The 22,168-nt window shown below is 42.4% G+C and overlaps 1 protein-coding gene across 21 annotated transcripts in view; it reads left to right on the forward strand.

Moving 5' to 3' along the window:
* The first annotated feature begins 876 nt into the window (after positions 1–876).
* The window catches only part of HUWE1 (HECT, UBA and WWE domain containing E3 ubiquitin protein ligase 1), a 101,515-nt gene continuing 80,223 nt past the window's right edge, over positions 877–22,168 (forward strand). For 6 of the 21 annotated variants that reach the window (XM_083419148.1, XM_083419134.1, XM_083419150.1 and 3 more), the window contains exons 1-4: positions 1,179–1,534; positions 3,597–3,740; positions 20,448–20,518; positions 21,905–22,003. In XM_083419148.1, the coding sequence (XP_083275274.1) occupies positions 20,474–20,518; positions 21,905–22,003 (144 nt within the window). In that variant the 5' untranslated portion in view covers positions 1,179–1,534; positions 3,597–3,740; positions 20,448–20,473. Of the gene's footprint in view, positions 1,535–3,596; positions 3,741–20,444; positions 20,519–21,904; positions 22,004–22,168 lie in introns of all 21 variants that reach the window. The other 15 variants (XM_083419149.1, XM_083419131.1, XM_083419135.1 and 12 more) reach the window with 7 other exon arrangements.

Genomic DNA, 22,168 nt, shown 5'->3' on the forward strand with positions numbered 1-22,168 from the left:
TCCTGAAGCCAGGAAGGAGGCAGAGAGAGGGATGGATAACTTAAGGCTGGAGACAGGAAATTGAATATCACCTTTATAAAGGTAAAGGGAGCCATTAGGTCCTGTCATGGCCGACTCTGGGGTTGCGGCGCTCATCTCGCTTTATTGGCCAAGGGAGCCGGCATACAGCTTCTGGGTCATGTGGCCAGCATGACTAAGCTGCTTCTGGTGAACCAGAGCAGCGCACAGAAACATTGCATTTTTACTCCCAGCAGTTGTCTGCACTTGTTATTTTCTTCTGGTATAGTTTTGCTGCAGTCCAGTGGACTCTGAATATTATTTTCTGTTGTATAAGTCTTAATCTGTTTTATCTTTTTTAAGCCACTTTGAAGGTTCTTTCTCACAATCAAGCGCTGTGTAAATTTTAAGAAACAGATAAAAATAAATATAAAATGAAAACAGCACGTAAAGGGGAAGCCATCCCCCTCCCCCACACCAACAACACCCGAAAAAAATTCCTTTCGCGGCAGCTTCCATAAGCAGAAGCCAACAGCGTAGCAGGTTCTCGCGAGAGTTCAGCCCACTTCCCGCGTGATTACGCGAGCGGAAGAAAACCCGTCGCTCCTTCCCTCGTGCGCAGAATTGCTGAACAATCCGTCACGTTCTTTCAGCTCCCTGTTCCCGCGAGATTTCGTGGCTTGAGCTGCGCGCGCCACTCAGGCCCCCTTCCTCGCGGGAGGAGCCACTGCGGACTTCCGCGTGACGTCATTCTCGTGATATTTCTCCTCAGCCGTCCCCATACGCTGGAGCTCAGGGAGGCAGATCTCGTGACCAGATCTGCGAGCTCTCGCGGGAGCTTCCTCGAGATCCCAGTCCCCTCCCCCAACTCCATATCCCTTTATGGCTCCACATCTCAACCATAACCGAAGACATGTATGTATCTGAGGAGTTTCGTCACTAGAAGCAAAGGACGGCTACCCGCGTGATTTTATTCTCCAAATCTCGTGAGGTTTCCAATAAGCAAAAGTAGGAGACCTAGTCCGCCAGAATTGCTCGAACTCTCGCGGCTCTTTGGGTTGTTCTCGCGTGGAATATTTTGCCTCAGTTCTCACGGCAAGTATCGCGATAAGCGCTCGTTAACTAGCTCCTTCCCGAGGTCACGGACCTGCGGCAAGAATAGGAAAACAACTCTGTCCTGTTTCCCGCCGCCTCATCCCTAGAAGTAACATCCTCCACCAGAGGGGAGACGTCACCGAAATCTCGCGTGATTTCAACTTCCTCTTTTCACGTCTCGCAGGAAGCTGCCTTCTCAGTCATTGTATCGCGAGACTGTACTTTCCGCCATAACTCGCTTCGCCCTCCTCCTCCTCCTCCCGCAATTCTCGTGGGCTCTTGTGTTTCCTCAGATATCGCGTCTCTTCCTCCCTCCCTACCCGGTGGCGAGTTCTCGCGCGACCTGGCTAGGGCTGAGGCTCAGGGGCTGCTGTTAAGATGGCGGCGGCGGGAGGCAACGGGGTACGGCATTGACACCCCCTCCATTTCTGTCCCGGAGCAGGTACCCGTGTTCTGGGGCGGGGAACGGGAGAGCGGCAGCTGCGGAGGAGGGGACCCGTTGGGGAAAGGCCCGAGGCGGGAGACGCTCTGGCGGTACGGGAAGAGCGGTGTGCGCTGAGGCGGGACAATGGGGCCTGGCTTTTCCCCGTGGGGAAAGGGCGGCGGTGGTTGAAGTCAGGAGGGAGGGTGGGGGGGGCGCTTCTGCCTGGGCCTTTCCGTCAACTGGGACCTCGGTTCCAAGTGGGGAAGGAGTACGTCTTTCTTCCTACTAGGAGGCACTTCTCAATTCTCAACCCCCCCCAACCCCCGCCGAAGCAGCTCTGTGGGCCTTATCAGCCTTCCAACTCGCCTCATGTAGGGCTCCATCCCCTCCGCTCCTCAGTAGACATTTAATCTATAGTCGCATCTCGTGAGGAAAGCCGGTATTTTCCGGTTTGAGACAGGGAGCTTCGTCATTTATGCAAGAAAACAAGTCTGGTCAACATCCCGTTGAATTCATTAGGAAACATTGCAGAGGATGCTCATAGTTGCAGCCTTGACCTGCAGCCTCCTTGGTTTCCTTTGGGTCTAATTTCAGAACCTAAGGATAGATCCACACCATTGATTGAAAGCACATGACTTTCCCCAAAGAACTCTGGGAACGGTAGTTTCTCCCTCACAGAAATACAATTCCCAGAACCATTAAGGAAACCTTAGTTCCCAGGACTCGGGGGGGGGGGGAGTTATGTGTTTTTAATGTACAATAGTGTGGATCTGGCCTAATTGGCAGGTAATTTCTCTTGTTTCTTCTCTCCTCAAAGGTGTAGGGCTACTTACACCTTTTGTCCTGGTACAGGGGGAGCTTTTGGCACCCATTCCATCTGTTCCTGTTCCTTCCATTTCCCAGTGTAGGGCAGTGCTCAAAAATCTCTCTTTTGCCTGGTCTAGCTCATGTGGTATATTAGTTTATTCTTATAAGAAGTCTGGTAAAGATTGGGGTTCTTCTTTGTCCCTTTACCTGGTAGTTCCAAGCATCTTTGGAGTACCATTTTCTTTGGAGTACAATTTATATGTGCTAGATCAGTCTCCATTCCTATTTTCCTGGATAGAAAAATTATTGGGATATAAGCAAGATGTGTTCACACAGATGAGAAAAACTATTATCTGAGTCAGGACAAATGACTCAAATTGAATAGCACATTTCATTTGCATTAAGTAAGCCTTTTATTTTAACTTTATTTTAACTACTATGGTAGTTCTTATACCAGAGAGCCTTAAAATGCAAGAATAGATTTAACTCTTACCCAGGCATTAGCTTATGTTGCTCCTAGCCTCTGAGGAATATCAGTATAGTTCTAAGTTCTTTTAAAATATATTTTCCTATGATTCAGATGAGTTAATCCATGACACTATGGTCCCATTATAGTTTCATAGGTGCAGTTTACTCATTTTTCAGTAGGAATAGATATTGTTGGCAAGGAAAGTTGGGCACCTTATGGCATGGTTCTGGCAAGATAAGAATCCATGATCAGTTTCACAAATTGATTATTTTTAGTAGATATAGTTGATATGGCCATATTTGTCCCTGAAAACTTGCTTCCTAAGGATGCACAAACTGACAATTTAATCTGAAAAGAAAAGAAATCAAGCCTTTGGGGAAATAGTACACAACGTAGAGCAAAAGCTGGTCATCTTAAAATTATTTAAAACTGTTACTTTACCACAGTAGAAGTAAACATCCTGTGAAAGCTTGTTTCTGCTGTCTCCTTCATTATATGCAAAGCTTGCTAGATGCACAAAATGCCAAAGTAATGTGCTGAGTTTACAGCATTTCTTAGTTCTACTTGGCCAGTTCACTTTGGTATGATTAGGATGTCAAAATGTTCTTCCTATCAGTGAACTGTGCACTTCCTTGCTTGTATTCTAAGTTGTCCTGCATTTAAGACAAATATCCTAGCCAAGGGGAGCTAGATTAGCAAAGTCCAAAGCTATACCAGCCTGAATGTCTTTTCAAAAAATACCTGTCAGTACCTTGAACTGTGCCTGCCTGAAGCCCAGTACTAACTTGTGTGGTTTTGTTTCAGACCCTAAAATAGTCTGACATAAGTGGATTAGAGTGACTGTGAAACCAGAAGGTGTTACCCTTGGCTGACTAGGGTGAGGCAAAGGTGCCAGAACAGTGACTTGGATAGTAGACCAGGCCAAGTATGGATTGGCTGTGATTCCAGGTTAGTATTGAACTTTCTTTGTTTAATCCTGCTTCTCTTCAAATGGTAGCGATTCCCTGAAATTTTCTTTTTCCTAAAAGGTACCCTCTGATCTCAGAACAACACTTGTTTAAGAAAGGCTTCAGAGTCTAACCTTGGTTTGTATGGGGTTATGGCTGGTTGTTTATGTGGAGTGAATGTAATTCCTTAGTGGAGTGGTCATGCCCCTTCTTTTTTCATGTCCAAATGCAAATGGTAGCTTTATTTGCGGCATTAGAACAATTACTGTGCACCAGTTATTCTTTCATTTCAATACTGTAACAGAAACCCGCAACCACATATGGTACAATTCTGCATCTGTTGTTGCTACTTAAGAGTGTGATCTGAGGCTGAAGAGGCAACTTGTCCCAAGCCATCAACAAGTAGTTTGTTTGCATACCAAAATCCTGACCACAGAACCAAATTTGGGAATGGGAGTTGATATTGCTTTCTATACTCTTTCTGTGTAGAGGGCTGCAAAACTAGGGATTCAAAAACCCACTTTGATTTTTCAAAGTTTATTGAAAGGAGTGCTCAGTTGGTAGAGCATGAGACTCTTAATCTCAGTTCCATGGGTTCAAGCCCCATGTTGGGCAAAATATTCCTGCATTGCAGTGGGTTGGACTAGACCCTTATGATCCCCTTCCAACTCTACAATTCTGTGATTCAACTAAGTAGGAGTGGTTAAACTTTTAATGTTTGCTTGTTGCTTTTTTATTTTTATTTTAAAAATCTTGTTCACTGCTCATGTCTACAAATATCTTTTCACTAACATTTTCATGAGTTTTAGATCTTAGTTCAATGTGGTTTTGCTGGATTAGACCAAACTTCATTAGTCCAGTATTTTCTATAGAGACTAGCTAGAGGCCTGTGGAAACTTGCAAACATTGTACAAAAGTGATGACAATGTCTTATTTATCTCAACATCTGTTGTTGGAATGTATATTGCTTCTGTGTTGAGGTTCTGTTTAGCTGTTGTGGCAAATAATTTTCTTCCATGATGCATCCCTTATTGATGTAATACAGAGATTACTTTCTCCCATTGCTGAATGATTTTCCAAATATTTCTATGTTGCAGTAGTATGCATTTGTTACTGTGTAGCTGTGTGTGTAGTTGATAAGCGTTTGTACAAGGCTCTTGGGCGTTCAGAGCATTTCACAAAATGATATCCTTGCAATAGGTAGATGTTATCCCTTTATTGCTTGAGGCTGAGAATTCATAGCTTGCCTAAAGCTTCATTGGCAGAAGTGAGATTCCAAGCAGGGACTTCCTCACTCATAGGTCTGTCTCTTAATGGTAGTATGTTAGTAAAGGTTAGTAAATATTTTTTTTTGGTAAAGTGGATATTTGGTAGCATTTCTGTCCCCCACTGTAATTGTTATACAGTATTAACTTTAAAGTAAGAAAGGCAAAATAGATTGGTTCTGCATGGCAGTTCACACAACTTGTGATCTCCAGTGGCATTTATAACATCTTCTAATCTAACAGGTACAAGGAAATTTTAATTAAATGAGTGCAGGTTAGGGCCATTGAGTGATGTAGTTCATGCAGGAGAATATCCTAAAGTCCTTGGCTATCCCTAAGGAGAATGAATAATAATAAATATATTAAGCCATAATTCTCCTGCTGTATTGTGTGTGTATCCTCTGGAACATTTGATCCTTGTTTCTTTTTGTAGGCAACAAACTAGGTTAGATATTTCATAATCACCCATGGTGTATTCAGCACTTGGGAATGTGAGTTTTTGCTTAATACAGTGGTGCCTCGCAAGACAAAAAGAATCCGTTCCGGGAGTCTTTTCGTCTTGCGGTTTTTTCGTCTTGCGAAGCAAGCCCATTGACGGAGTAGCGCTATTGGCTAAAAAAGGGCTAAAAACGGCTTTTTAAGGGGGGGGATTAGCGGTTTTGCTGCTAAAATGCTTTTAGCAGCTTAGCGATTAAGAATAAGGGGTTTGGGAGCAAAAAAAAAAATTCGATTTTTTTTCGTCATTTTTCGTCTTGCGAAGCAAGCCCATAGGGAAATTCGTCCTGCGAAGCGCCTCTGCAGACGGAAAACCCTTTCGTCTTGCGGGTTTTCCGTCTTGCGAGGCATTCGTCTTGCGGGGCACCACTGTAGATTTCTTTGGGTCTTTGAAAGGCATTATGATTTGACACCTAGAGATCTAGTGTCCAACTTATCTTGGGCTATCTATCAAATCATTTAACTTTCTGTGTTTGTAAAATTCATCCTGAAACAATTCAACTGGATCTAGTGCTTCTAGAGAGCACTTGGTGTTTACATATTACTCATTCATAAGCATGAGGGCAGACCAGTTTTTTCTTTTTGCAAGGTCCAGTAGTCCTGCTTTGATTCACCATATGCTGACAGACTGGATATATGACCTGAAGGCTTTGTTTAAGGTTCTGGAAAGTAGATGTATGTCAATTACCCTGTGACAGCTAGAAATAAAGTATTTGGGGATGTGTCCCAGGTGTTTTTGAGCATAATAAAATGTGCTATATTTATATATTATCCAGTGCTTTCTTGGGACTTAGGACTGATAATGTATTATAGCTATCAAAAGTTTCCTTTCCTGTACGTACACAGCATAAATTACAGAACTAGTTGCTCCAGTTGTTGATCAGATGATTATCTCAAACATACAAATAAGTCCACAGATATTAGCATCTTAAGATTTAACCACCCCTGTCTCTAGCTGATACTTGCTTCTCAACATAGGCCATTAGAGAAGGGCCAAAGTATACACGTTGGCCTTGCTGTTACCATGACTGAGGAAACTGACTTGATGGTTTTTTTGTACATGTATTAGTAATGGTTATTTTGTGCATGTTAGCTACTTTTATTCTGAGTTCTTACATACTGTATAAATGGCTTCTTGGCTTAATAGCTACAATATCACTGTCAGAGCCAGTTTTGCCCTCTGTCTCAGAGACTCTTAATTTGATGTGTCATAATAGTAGAGTTGCTAAAACCTGATATACTTGTTGACCAGCTTAACACATCTGGCTGTTGGAGTGACTTGCAAACTTGCAAACAAATGTTCACAGTGAGGAGATTAGCTCTGTCTTCTTTTTTGAAGGTCTCTCCTATTAAATCCCTCAGTTTCCATTGTTACTACATTATTCCAAGATGACCATTGGCCAGAATGCTCAAGATATGTGTGATTGTAGCAGGATAGAGGCTGTGGTAAAGAGCATTAGCCTCTTAGTTTACTGCATGTAGAGAATGTCTAAAAGTGCCACTATGCTAAACTGTACAGCCATGTGAAACAGCTTAAAATATTTATTTCAGGCTTCATTGTTTGCCCAGATCTGTGTGAATACAGTACAATTGTCAGGAGATAGACGTTCTCTTAGATTGGCGTGTCTATTGACTCTTTTTCTTCTTTGGTGATTGTCTTCTATTATTGATACCTTTGTATACAGCACCCTGAAAAATGCTTTTGAAGGGCAGTATATAAATTCCACATATGGTTGTAACCATTTTCTCCTGAGACAGACGTATGCCGAAAACATGTATCGAGCATCGCCTTTGGTCAAGCAGGACAGGCTTCCACTTGTGCAGTAGGACTTCCTCTTCCTCTCTTTGGCAGTCCTATAGATGGTTTTGCTGAACTGAATTGGATTTTAGAACTTCTGTCAAGGTTTTGTTAATATGCTTGAAATACCAAAAATTATTGTATATTGTTAGTTGTGGCTATGCTGGGATGTAAGATGGATTGTGGTGGCACTTTTCCATTCAAACTGAAGTGTAATCCTTTATTTCCTTATCTGTGCAACTTACTGCATGTTTGGCCTTGGTGGAATTGTTCTGCCATGTATCAGCTCCATCTCCTGTCTTGTTTATACTACACAGTTCCGAAGGGAGATTATTTGTTGACCTTCCCTCTAAAACGTGGTAGGGATGCAGAATTCTAAAACATACAAAGACTTGATCAGGAGTGACAGATTTGTTTAATTGAAGAAACTTAAATATTATGGCAAGCTAAGAAGAAATCTCATTAAGAACTTAGTGAGGTGAACTTTTAGGGTACATGAAATCCAGAATATGGTCCTAAATTCACTAAGAGAAAAGAAAGAATTGCAAGAGATGTTAATCTGAAAGTGGTAGAGAATGAATGAATGAATCTTTATTTGCATCAGGCATCGGCCATAGCAATAAAACAACAATACGATATACAAAGAATAGATTTTAATCGAGTGGTAGAGGCATGGTACCCTGTCTCTCTTTCACTTGATATTGGACAGATTTGCTAACGCTGGTAGTCATGGGTAGTTATACATTTTGAATCTGAAAGAAATCACTTCACCCAACAGATCACAGAAACTTCCTTTGTATTATCTGCACCAAGCATTTAATGTATGGCAGAGGTTGAACCAGATAAGTAAATTACAGAGGTGCCTCGCAGGACGAAAAGAATCCGTTCCGCGGGTCTTTTCGTCTTGCGGTTTTTTCGTCTTGCGAAGCAAGCCCATTGACGGAGTAGCGCTATTAGCGCTATTGACATTTTAAGGGCTAAAAACGGCTTTTTAACGCTTGGGAGATTAGCGGTTTTGCTGCTAAAATGCTTTTAGCAGCTTAGCGATTCAAAATAAGGGGTTTTGGAGCGAAAAAAGTCAATTTTTTTCGACATTTTTCGTCTTGCGAAGCAAGCCCATAGGGAAATTCGTCTTGCGAAGCGCCTCTGCAAATGGAAAACCCTTTCGTCTTGCGGGTTTTCCGTCTTGCGAGGCATTCGTCTTGCGGGGCACCACTGTATGCTCTTTAAAAAGAATTCTTACCTCTTCTCAAGAGGCAAGTTTGCAGAGCAGTTCCACTTGTTATAAAACTTTGAATAAGGAAAGACCATGGATCATGTGTTTACTAATTGTACTGTAGATCAGCTATTTTCACCCACCCCCACCCCCAATGTTTTGGGGAAACCTGTGCTTTCAGTTGGAGCTTATCAAGGATTAATGAGAAGATCACAACGTGCAGCCATAGTCTGGTGTTAAGTGTGTGTGCATTCTAAGTCTTTTACTGTGCACTGAATTTCTATGATTGAGGTTCAGGAGTTCCACGAAGGTAGAACACTTTTGAAAACAGCAAGACTTCTTAATTCTTCTGATGAGGTTTTTTGAACTTCAGCAACTACAACGTGTACCACTGAGACTTGCTTGGTCTTTGAGTAAAATTTAATAAGCCAACCCAAAGCTTTTGCATGTTAGAAAAATCTATAACTTGAATCAGAAATGTCAATTGATTTGAAGAAATGTCTGTTTCTGCAGTCTTTTTGAAGGAACACACTGCATAAAGTGGAATTAACATGGAAGCTTATATCTTTGAAACTGCATCGAGTTTTCACTCCCACACTGCATTCCAGTTGAGGGACATGCACTGTTTGATGTTAGCCTTCATTCTGATATTCTAATCCAGAGGTTTTCAACCTTTTTGAGTCCATGGCTCTTGACCAGCTGCATTTTTTCTGTGGCACCTCTGAGGCTTAGGAGCCCAGTTTCGTCACACCTTGCCTGCAGAGCTGGCAACCCCTCACCCCTTTTTGAACACCCTCTCTTGTGGACTGTTCCCTCAGCCTCCTCTCTTCTCCCCTCTCCTTGGGAGTCTTTCGGGCAGCCGCTGCTGCTGTCCCTGGTCTCTGAGCTGCCTGCCTCCCCCCCCCCCCCGAAAGAGAGGTGCCTCCTCACACTGCCTCACAGGGGTCTGGGAAGAGGATGCCCCCAGCCTTAGTGGCCCAACAGAGACTGGCCAAAGTTGAATGTGAGGCCAGCACCTTACCTTGCTTGGGAGGCAGCAGCAAGCGCTGCCAGTCCTGCATGGCAAAAAGGCGCTCAGCACCAGGCACTCGGCTTCCTGGCAGGCCTTGCACACAGCAAGCACAAGAAAGGTCAGTGCACTGCCTGCCTCCCTGCCCAGCCTCCTACTTGTCTGTCCATTCCCAACAGCAAGGGCTGGCTGGCTGGGCTCCCTAGTCTGCTTGCTTCCTTACTCCAAGGCCACCTCAGCTCCTGACAATCAGCACCCCTTGGCCAGCCCCAGAGGCACCATTCACCTGGGGAGCTTATAACCAGCACTGCTGCAACAAACAGCTGTGCGAGCCTTTGGGAGGCAGAGACGCGAGGGCATCAGAGGAGAGGGAGGGAAGGAGGCCAGTGTTGTCCGCGGCACCCTTGACCATCATTCAAGGCACCCCAAGGTACCACGGCACACTGGTTGAAAACCACTGTTCTAATCTAACAATCCAACACTTTCTGTGCTGGTTTGTTTTAAATGTCACTTACTGGGTTTTGGTTACCACCTGCAAGCTGATGGTGTTGAACCTTTACAGATCAGGTAGTTTCTGAAAGCCATTTCAAGAAGAGTTAACAGTGCTTAGCCTCTGCTTAGCTGGAGCTGCAGCACAGGATGTGTAAACTTAGTCTCTCCTTTGCTGCATGGTCCTGTCAGACCTCTATGTATGCTGCTGTTGCTTCAGTAGCTGGGGGCACAATGAGTCACAACAGACAAGATGCAAAGGATGGTGCTGGGAGTTCCATCACTTGTGGACACTGTATGCCTTGCTTTTGGTGATGTGTTATGTTTCATAAATGAAACTTAAACTCTAAGTTGTTGCAATGACTAAGCATGTGTATTACAGGTCTCATAGGAGTCTAAGAGGAAATCTGGCAAGACATGCTAGTCTTTTGGGATTTCCAGAGTGTTTGCTATAGTTAGCCTCTAGGGTTTCTCATCATTCTTATCTGAGTAATTTTGACCCTTCAAAGGCAAGTACATGGATCTAATTCTGTCTTCATCTAGACTGTGTTTTTTTGAAGTCTGAAGATTTGAGACAACAGTGAACAGAGAACTTGTGGTACTTTCTTTTTGGAACCGTGTTGCTGCAAGGTGCAGGGCATCCATATCAGAATGCTTCCATGGTCGCTCTATACAGTGGTACCTTGGGTTAAGTACTTAATACGTTCCGGAGGTCCGTTCTTAACCTGAAACTGTTCTTAACCTGAAGCACCACTTTAGCTAATGGGGCCTCCTGCTGCTGCCGCGCTGCCGGAGCACGATTTCTGTTCTCATCCTGAAGCAAAGTTCTTAACCCGAGGTACTACTTCTGGGTTAGCGGAGTCTGTAACCTGAAGAGTCTGTAACCTGAAGAGTCTGTAACCTGAAGAGTCTGTAACCTGAAAAGTGTGTAACCTGAGGTACCACTGTAATTACTTATTTATACTTAGACCCCACCCTTCACCAAATGGTCCCAGGGTAGTAAGTACAATTGCAGCATAATAATAAAAGAAAACCACAGAAACAGCCGCTATCAGAATAACAAGACAGCAGCATAGAACAGCAGCGTTCAGCAGTATAAAAGGAAGGAATGCATCCACTTAACCAAAAACCTTGGTAAAGAGGTACATCTTTGCTCATATCTTGCACATGGAAATATAACGCCTTGGGAAGACAGAATGTCTTAGCCTAATGTTTTGTCTATGGTGAACTTTTGATATGGGAGAGCATTCAGAATCTCAAGGTTACATGCCCAGGAATGTACCTCTTGCTTTTTCTTCTGATTAGGGGGCCTTCATATAAACTCTGTAACAGAGATTACAAGCTCATGGATGGATTATGTATTTTATCCAGGAAATATAGTGGCTGCTCCAGTGGTCAGATAAGTCCTTTTTTAAAAAGCATGAATCCTGTGGAAATGACAGTGTTATTTCTGTTTTATAAACAGTGGTTTGATTGCAGAAGGGTCCCTTGTTCAATCATCACTCAGATAGCAGGACAGTCTCTTAGACTTGAGAATCACCTACTCACAATTTTTGTGCTGGGCTAAAATTCAGTGTAATGCTTGTTATTTATGGTCCTCCTCAGTAGACCTGGAGAGCCACTCTTTTCTCATGTCCCTACCAAGATGTCTGAACATTGTTAACAAGTTAAAATGCCTAGAATGGCAGTGGGGCAGGGAGAGAAGAAAAATGTTAATTGTGTGCTTCACAATGGAAGTAACATGGCTACGTAAAGTTGAGGATCTAAAATTCCCTAAGTGTACCACTAACTGGAGCTCCAGCCAAACAGTGCAGAGTGAATCCACATGCCTCTGCTGCCCCCGTTAGCTCCAGAGCTAGAGAAGGACAACAGAGGAGCTTCTGTTGGGTCCCAATCTTGTGCTGATGTTTACAGATGAAGGATAAAGTTGAAGGCAAGATCATGTCCTTTAAGGGAAAGTGCATGTCCTCGTGAATTCAGTTTTTTAGCTGACTATCATTGCTGCCCCAAATTTGTTGACCATTATTTATCTCCCTTTTTGGGGTATGAGTTGCTCACGTGGCAAATTCTTCATCAGTGCTATGCATTCTAATTTATTTCCTTTTGGCGGACAGGTTCATTCCCTCACAGCTGCAGTGGACACTGGTTTCTCAAACTTGAACACTTCTTTCAACTAGGGTTTGTGCAGATAGAACATCTGGCTTGGATAGAGGACGGTAAAATGTTCTTCAGTTATGACTTCCACAAAGAGCAGGCCATATCTGAAGTGTGTTGCCTGCTTTTTCAAATTGTTACTTTTAGGGCAGAAGAGAAAACGTTGCGCATGATTTATTCCTGTTAGTTTGAAAAAGCTAGTGAAAAGCGCTGTAGCTAGCAGATGTTGGTGTTTTCATGTGTGCTGAATTTCTCTTGTATCATGAAGAGAGATTAGGAGCCAACAGAAACCTTCATTAAGTTATATTGATGTGTGACAAAGTGTCTTGGGTTATGGCTATGTTTTGTGTCTGGTCAGGATGCTTCAAGCATGAATGATGTGTCTGATCATGTAGATTTCTTAGCTGGGAATGCATATGGAATGGAGAGGAGAGAAACAGGCAACCGGCTGTTTCTAATGGGTGCATGGATTTGTGGAAACAGCTTTTGTGTTTTTTGTTGCTCTTTAGTGTTGAGCACACTTTGTTAGAAATGTAGAAAGATTTTGGAACCTTTCTGTCTGCAAGAGTATGAAGTTCATATTAGATGGATTGAGTGATACCCTTGATTCTCCAGAGAGGGTGCCATGCACGAGACTAACAGAGTTTTGTGGCACCTTTAAGGCTAACAAATTTATGAAAGTTTACACTTCCATAGACACATGAAGTGTAACTGTTCTTCCGTATCCAGTGAATTGGATTATAGTTTGTGAAGCTTATGCCATAAGTTGGTTAACATTTAAAGTATCACAGTACAGTGGTGCCTCGCAAGATGAAAAGAATCCGTTCTGCGAGTCTCTTCGTCTTGCGGTTTTTTCGTCTTGCGAAGCAAGCCCATTAGCGGATTAGCGCTATTAGCGCTATTAGCAGTTTAAGGGCTATTAACCGCTATTAAAGTCTTAAGGGATTAGCGGATTAGCTGCTAAAAGGTTATTAGCAGTTTAGCGCTTTAGAAAAAGGGGTTGGGGAGCGGAAAAAACCCTCAAAAATCGCAAGACATTTTCGTCTTGCGAAGCAAGCTCATAGGGAAATTCGTCTTGCGTAGTGCCTCTGAAAACAGAAAACCCTTTCGTCTTGCGGGTTTTCCGTCTTGCGAGGCATTCGTCTTGCGGGGCACCACTGTATTTTGTTTCCCCTTCATTCTGGTATTCTTGGGTGAATGAAACTCCAGCTGCTAGAGCAATTTGAATAGGTTTGTTGTAAACTTACTTATGGATGTGTACTGGTGCGGGCATGTCATAAGGATCTCTAGAAATATGAGTCTTAAGTGTGTGCTTTTTATAGCAGAATTCTTAAGGCACTTTCCCAATAGCTTAGTAGGTAGAGCATGAGACTTAATCTCAGGGTTGTGGGTTCAAGCCCCACGTTGGGCAGAAGATTCCTTCATTGCAGGGAGTTGGACTAGATGACTCACATGGTCTCTTCCAACTCTGTGATTATATGATTCTAAGACTAACCACTGAAATGACTTGATGAGTTTGGAGTGCGTTTGGGTGTTTATGCAGGCCCATTCTTCCTACTTCAGACTGTAGCAAATTGTTTTGGTGCCAAGAATTGTTAGCATACTGGCCTTATGTAGGCATAATTTCTAATTACTTCTGAATACACATGCCATGGTTAAGAAAATAATAACATGGGATTGTATCCTTGTTAATCCTACTTAGACTTATTGAAATAAAAAAGTGTGTCCAACTAAAGCAGTATGGTGTAATGATTAGAGATTCAGACTCAGAGCAGGATTGAAATCGCCACTTGGCCATGAAACTCACTGGTTGACCTTTGGCAAGAAACTGCGTCTCCGTCTATGGGAGGACAGGCAGGGTGTAGTAGCAGTGAAATAGCAGGTAAAACATAATGGCAAAATCCTGTTGTTAGAAGTAAGCCCTGCCCCCTGTTATGCTCAATATAGTTTCCTTCCTTTGTGAGAAGAGCACTTGCCTTTTATTTTGGAGTTTTCAGTGGCTCAGTGGCAAGATTCAGGTAGGTAGCCATGTTGGTCTGACTCAAGTCAAAATAAAATATCTGAAGAAGTGTGCATGCACATGAAATTTTATACCCAGAACAAACTTAGTTGGTCTCCAAGGTACTACTGGACAATTTTTTAATTTTTAATTAATGCAAGTAACTGTAACGGGACATACCTTTTCTCCATGCCTTCTTGATGTTCTAACTGTGTAAACCTATCTGTGTTTGAACAGCAATTCTGTTTAGAAGAGGGAATATTGTTGAGGTGCACATCTATTGAAAGTGCTGTATGTTTGAGAGTACGTATTATAAACTGATCCTCACAACAGTTTTAGGTATCTAGATATTGACTCTTGAGGCTGCTGTGTTCTGGACAATATCAGAACACAGCTGAAAGATTCTTTTTTGTTGGGACCGGTAAAGGGATCACATGATGCAGCATTTTTTTCATTTACCATTTCTTGGTCCATTTCAAGCCTGCAAATCACAGGTTGAATCCTGAATGCTCCTACCATCTTGTTGAAACTGGTGATGACTGGCTGGAGGACCATCGATTGTGGTTCCATTATTTTATATTTATGACTCACCTTTTTTCTTGACAGGGATTCAAGGCTGTTTGCAACTTAAAATATGGGGGGGGGGGGACTCATTAAGTGAAGCATTAATATAAATAAATAATATTAGAATATTATTATTTTTTTAAGTACAGTATTTCTCTCCCTAAGGAAGCTTGCCTGATGTGTATACTGTCTTTTTGTCACCAGGCTTTTAATCTTTAATCTGTGATGAGACTTTGTAGCCAGTTCTGCTTTGTGAATGTAAGTTGCCTTGAGAATTTGTATTGAAGGGTGGTATGCATATTTAATAAATATTGATTCCACAGTAAGTATGAAATCACTTACATAATGGAGAGAAGCTGGCCAGTGAGGATTTACATAATGAGTTAATGTCACCAAACCTAAAATCTTCCAGGATTTAACTATTCTTTTAGAGAGATGTTACCAGAATATGTGTGTTAAAGAAATAAATCTGCTTAGCGTTTTATGCATACTATAAGTCTTCTCCACCAGAAGCTTAGCTAGCAACTTTTAATGAATATGCAATTATTCACCCTTATATCTCTCTTCACTTCCTATTCCTTTTATCAGTTTTCCTTCCCCTCATCCCTCTGGACGACACTCTTTCTTAAGACTGGGGTAGCTCAGTTGGGAGAGCATGAGACTCTTAATCTCAGGGTCATGGGTTTGAGCCCTGCGTTGGGTGAAATATTCCTGCATTGCAGGGGATTGAACTAGAAGACCCTCATGATTCCTTCCAACTCTACAATTCTATGATTCTGCTCTCCTTGGCCTGCCGCTGCCTTATAGATTAGCCCTGTGCTACTAGTCTGTCATGATGAAGCAAAATCAGAGAGATATAGAATTGGAAATTGTCAGGGAACTGCCATTAGCTCAGAGGCGAGAGGTGAAAGGGCAGTTGTGTTATAGGGAACCTCTGAAGTTCTTGCGAAGCAGTTCCTCCTCTGGCGAGGAGGAAAGCCCCACCTCCAGCGGGGAGGAGGTGCAGGGACCAGGAGATACTAGGGAGAGCCTCAACACCGAGCCTGAGCAAAGCGGAGGGGAGGGAAGTACCCCCTTGCCAGCGCCCACTCTGCACAGTAGGTTTCAGCGCAGAGAGAGGAGGAGAAGGGTGGGGGTCACGCAACTGTTATGCTGGGGGAGGTACAAGGACCGGCCACTCCCAGTTTCTGCTAGCGACTGAACCAGACATGAACTTGCAGCGCTCTTCACTGTAAATAGTTTGCACTAAGAATAAAGCTTGGAAAAGACAGGTAGGAGTCTTGCCTGTTTGCTCTCAAGCAACCACACCACCACCTTACTCCTCCAATAGCATTAGATTTCATTTTCATGTGACTGAATATCTTTCCCCTCATCTTAAAGCAAGGCTATTGCTTGCCCTCCTTGAAGAACATTGCATCAGGTACATGCACACAATCAAGATCTGTGACCTGCTAAATGCAGCTAACTCATGTACTTATTTCAGCCAAATATATGGAGCTTTGCAGAATCACTCAGTGTTGTAATTTGCAGGAGTTCTATTTCAGGTAGTAGATTTAAAATAGTAACTAATTTGATCTTGGGAGTGTTAAGTCTTTCAGCGTTTTTAATTGAGGGTGGGGAAGGGGAATCTTTCAAGTAGTGCTTGAAAATGGTCTATTTTCTAATATTCACTTTCACGTTCACTGTTGAGGGGAGTAGCTGCCATCTCCTGATCAGATGGCTTCAGAGCCAAGTGTCAATCTTAACTATGTTGCATTCTGGGATTTGCAGTTCACTCTGCCTACAGCAGATGGGAATGTACTAGTGTCTGTCTAAAGGCAGACATTTATCCAGAGAAAGCTGTGCTTAAATTTTGGCCCAGATGTATTAAGATAAAAACAGAAAACTGGAATGAAGCACTACTAGGTTAGCAGATGGAACAAGTTGTGATTTATGGACAAACACAGTCACTATTAAATGCTGTGATAACTAATTTTATAGCTGATCTTTCCACATGTTTGACTTGGCAAGTGAATAAAAATGCTCATCATCCATCTGGCCCACAGAATTAAGCAATTGACTCTGTGGAGGGCCAATACATTGTGGAGATTTGCTGAGTCTGTGGCAAGCCAACCCCTAGGGATTGTAGGGGCTTCAGCCCCGACAAGAAAATACTGTCTAGAGTGTAGTATCTGTAGTTCTACAAAGGAGAGTTAATGCTGTGGCAGCAGGGACACTAAGATCACAGTCCTTTGCACACTTAATAAATAGGAAGGCTCATTGAACACAATGAATTTTCCTTCCAAGTATGCATGCATAGTAGCAGTGCAGTCCTTTACATGCAAGTCACACTGTTCAATAGGAATTACTCTCCAGTAAGTGTGCAGAGTATTACAGCTTACATTCCTTTTTAGCCAAAGAGAAGTAAGCACTGAGGACTCCTCCTTGTTAAAGAACTGCAGTATATAATTTTACCACTTGATGGTGCCATAAAGCTGACAGTTGTGCAAAGCATGGAAGGAACTGGGAATATGTAAATGCTTCTTTAGGACTACATATGGTGTGATGGCAAGGACTAGTGTAAACTTGTACTCAAGCACCACTACCCTTCTCACATCAAGACAGGCAGCGTACTTGCCTGTTTTCCTTCTTGCATTTCAAGCACCTGTCTTTTCTCATTCTGCTAATATGAAACAAGTGTAGAGTTTTTCTGCCTGTTACTTTACTATTTCTGGAAATGGGGACAGAGTGCTGTCTCCCAGGTGAGAGGAGGCTCCTGTTGGTCTGTAACCACTCAGAGCAACAAATAGGAAAGCTAGAAAGATAGCAGGAAGTGATGGAAAAGATAGCATGGGAATCTTTCCAAGGATTGGACAGATGGTTGCATCAAAAGATGGCTAAGAGAACAGGGCACTGGGCAAGATAATGAATGGGGCAAAGTGTTGAGCCCCCTGTGTAGCTGTGGCCACACATTGAGCCCCTCCTATGAATTCTCCTATGGCCTGGTGTTTCCCCCTTCTGCAGTGGCAGGTCAGCAGGCGTCCTACATCAGCTGGGGCAATAACTGAATTAGGACTGGTATTGTCAAGGAAGTATGACAGTCTTTTTTGATCTGTCCATGTTGTGTGTAATTTTGCCAACTTGTTTGAGAGGTAGACAGGTATGTGACTGCTGTCAGCTAAATGATGATCCAGAAATCAGCCTATAATACTAAAAGACACACACACAACAACAAAATAGGCCTTCCAATATAAGGATATAGTACCTTGAGAAGGGGAACACATCAACCATGAAGTTGTTGCTTCAGAACTAGCAGATGTGAAGCTAAGTAAAAGCTGAAAAGTTGGTCTGTTAGACTCCAATATAGTCATGTTGGGGGGGGGGATCCACACACTTGGGTGTCTAGGTTTCTGTAGTTTTGATGTAGGTCATATTTTTTTCTATTGTTACAGCATTTTTTATAAATATGCTAGGTATCTAACAAATATTGCAGTGACAGGTTTCTATCACCAGGACCTTCCAGTTTAGAAGCAAAAGCTTTTGACTGTATGACAACCCAACCAGAAGTAAAATGTGGCTAAGCCAGAAAGGACAGTGGTGCATAGCCACTCCCAACACCAATTTGCTACTCATAATGTGGAGAGACTGGGTTGCTTGAGAGTTGCAGCTCTAAGTAACCTGACAGCGCTCAGTGTTTCAGTGGGGTCTGGCTGTTTCACAGAGAAGATTTCTATGTATGAGTTCTTTGGTGCCAGAGAAATTCCTCCCAGGCCAGGGGGAGAGTAGAGCTAAAAATCGTCTCCTGAATAATTGTCTTACAGTTCTAGAGAAAGTAAAGGAGAGGCATCTAATAAGCTGTGCTAGTGGAGAGTGCAGCACCCCTCTGTATTCTTTGGCCAGGCTAGAAGGAACATGCAACACACCTTTTAAGCCCAGGGGTCAGCAAACTTTTTCAGCAGGGGGCCGCTCCACTTTCCCTCAGACCTTGTGGCAGGCCGGACTATATTTTTTGGGGGGAAATGAACAAATTCCTATGCCCCACAAATAACCCAGAGATGCATTTTAAATAAAAGGACACATTCTACTCATGTAAAAATACACTGATTCCCGGACCGTCCTCGGGCCGGATTGAGAAGGCAATTGGGCTGGATCCGGCCCCTGGATCCTACCCATGTTTTAAGCTGTTCTGATTAGTCAGTTTTTGGTCTTGCTGCATCACTTCCTGGCATGTTCAGCTGAGGCCGAAGCCTGTGGTAGTGAGTTCCTTAGTATTTTCACCTGTTTCACCTGCCGTTGTTTTTAGACCATGGAACACAGTCTCTTATAAGCTTAGGGATATTAGTTGTGTATCTTAACTGCTGACTTGGTTTCATGGGATAAGAGAGGAGCATACTTCCAGAAAACAATTTTATTTTTTTGCGGTACTGAACTGATTCTCCACCAGAAGGTCTTAAAAAAAATTATTAAAGTATGAAATACAAAAGAACGTGCAACATCTGCTCTTTATGTTCATATTTTAAGTCTTTTGGTTACGTTCAGTGTAAGACAATATGGTCTCCAGAGGTAGGGGGAGAGGGTGGATGATAAACTTGCACACCATTTTTTCATTTTTCCAGCTTGGTATATGTGTGGGGCTTTTATGTCAGCATCATTTGGGTAGGTTCTCTTTCTATATATTTGTCAGCAAGGTCTTTCTTAATTTGATCTGGCTTGCCAGTGAAATGAGAATGTATTCATATTTTTGTGGCATAGGTACTCTGTATACTATTAAATACAGTTAGATATGTTTTTCAGCATTTCTTTCTCTTTTTGGCAGTTTAAGACATTAATACTGACACCTCAAAGTAAATTCCAATGGAATCACATTGAGCAGGCTCTGACCAGTCCCTACTTGAACTTGTGCATGAGCCTTGGGGTCCCTTCAAATTCTACAATGCTATGGCAACAACCTTTCAGTTTCTTGGTAGCTTTACTGGTCCCCCCCCCCCCCCAGTTTGTGCCTCTTATTGCTGTCCCACAACCGGTATGCAATATTTAGGGTAACTGGGGACAGTATCTTGGTCTGAAGATTAAATGTGTTAAGAGAATAAGCCTTTTCCTTTTGGGATGGGTGGAAAATAAATGTCAGTAGTCCGCAGCTATTGTCCTGATTTCCAAAATGTGGCTACCAACCTGTTTGTATGATTCCAGCATGAATCTGTAGTAGTAGCAAATTTGAGAGATGTGCAACAAAGAGGTGCCCACAATGAAATCAGAATAAAGCTGAAGTATTTTGGTAGCCTTGTGTGCTAATGAAGCGTTCATGTGAGCAGTGGAAGCTTAGTACACTGGTACCTCGGGTTACAGATGCTTCAGGTTACAGACTCCGCTAACCCAGAAATAGTACCTCGGGTTAAGAACTTTGCTTCAGGATGAGAACAGAAATCGTCCTCTGGCGGTGCGGCAGCAGTGGGAGGCCCCATTAGCTAAACTGGTGCTTCAGGTTAAGAACACTTAAGAACGGACCTCCGGAACAAATTAAGTACTTAACCCTAGGTGCCACTGTATAGAGGTCTTTGGCATACATTCACCCTCAGAAATTGCTTTTGATTCCTTATGTTTATCTAAGACTGCCTCCATTCTATGTAGTTTGAGCTTTTTAGGCCACCTTTGTTCTTTTGCACTGTCACTTGTTTGTTAACTGATTAAAATATGTCCTGTTGACATTCAACTCTGTCATTTTTTTTTTTTTACCAAGCAGGACCAGGAAGCGGAAAACTAATAAAAATGAAAGTGGACCGAACTAAGCTGAAGAAAACACCTACAGAGGCTGTAAGTATCACCTCTTGTTACCTTGAGCTCATCATAGGAAAAGTGTGAGAGTATACTGCAATGGGATCAAGGAGATTACAGATTTGACTGTATCTACAGCAGTGCATTTCTGACATTTCAGTTTTGAATGTCTTGGGTTGTGTGATAGTTTATTGCTGGAATAGTCAATCCGTTGTAGGCTGCATTCCTCAAGGGTAATCTTCTGGGAGGGGGTGCATGCTTTTAGTGGGTAGAGCCATACACAGTGATGAGCACAGACAGAAAAAACCCCCTCTGTGTTCCATTAACTAAACTGAAATAAAGACTGCCCTGCCTGGTTCAATTTTTACATGGCCACCTCACATGAGAATTCCTAATCCTATGCAAATCTACTCATAAGTAAGCATCACTACCTTTGGTGAGATTACTCTCAGATAAGGATTCAAGAGTTTTTCATACAGCAGATCAATATAGCTACTGTTCTGGAAAGCAAAGACAGTAAAAGCAGTTCCTTTCTGCCTTTGTGTGATATGGACACACACATACTCCAGAAAAGTACCATTTTGTTTTCAGACAGTTGGGGAGAAACTTGTTTTTTGTAAGCCATACAAAAAGTTGTTTTAAACAATCAATTTGTTTTTATCAAATAAAACACCACCCAATGGCTCTGAAACTACATAGAGGAAAAGAGGGAAGGGAGTTTAAAGCCGGAAAAATTAGGAAGTAAACAGGATTCTGGGATTTCAAGAGTGAGGTAGCTTCAGGAAGCATGAGTGTATGTGCATAAAATGAGACTGGGTGCTGCAAGCCTCTTCAAAACGGCAAGTTCCCCATCTGTGTTTTACTGAGTGAATGTTCCTTAGCAGCAAATGTGAAGATAAATGGGAGAAACTGGAGATCACTGTGTGCTAGAAATAAACAGACTTTCTTCCACTTGGCAGGTTATGATTGCCAGTATCTCAGAAGCTATAGAAATTGGTTTCTAATATACATTACTCCTACAAAATGGATTCCAAAACAAATGGAATGAAGGCTGCTTTCTTTGATCAGTATCTTGTAGTAGATTGCAACTCAGCGTACCCCTTAATTGAGTTTAGTAACTCATTTAGTGCAGACAGTGAAGTGCTTTTTCTGATATTACATATCTGACTGTTTAAGCGTCACACAATGGGAAAAGGTAGAAATTTGGGGGCATTTTGTTTCTTATAAATATAAACACAGAGACACCCAAGTTGTTGCTGGTAGGATCACATGTCTGTTTGTACACATTAGGGTGAGGGAGAGAAGTAATATTTTTTTTAATTTAAAACTGCCACAACTCATTTGCTTACCAGCATTTTCTTTATGAAGAAGCATCCATCAGTGTGTAGCAATTAGTGTTCCTTATGCAGTTTCTTCACCTTTCAGCCTGCAGATTGCAGAGCCTTGATTGACAAACTCAAGGTTTGCAATGATGAGCAGCTGCTGCTGGAACTTCAACAGATCAAAACATGGAACATCGGCAAGGTATGTGGTAGCAGCAGATCATGTAGTAAAAAAGCTTGAGAAAATGCAATGCCTTTTGTCTTTTAATTTATATTTATTTTGAGGCTTTATAATACAGCATTTTTTCCAACTTAGTGTGCTCTAGCACTACAGTTCCCATCATCTGACCATTGACCATGCTGCCTA

Source organism: Podarcis tiliguerta, assembly GCF_965153285.1.
Source record: "Podarcis tiliguerta genome assembly, chromosome: 17".
Classification (NCBI taxonomy): Eukaryota; Metazoa; Chordata; class Lepidosauria; order Squamata; family Lacertidae; genus Podarcis; species Podarcis tiliguerta.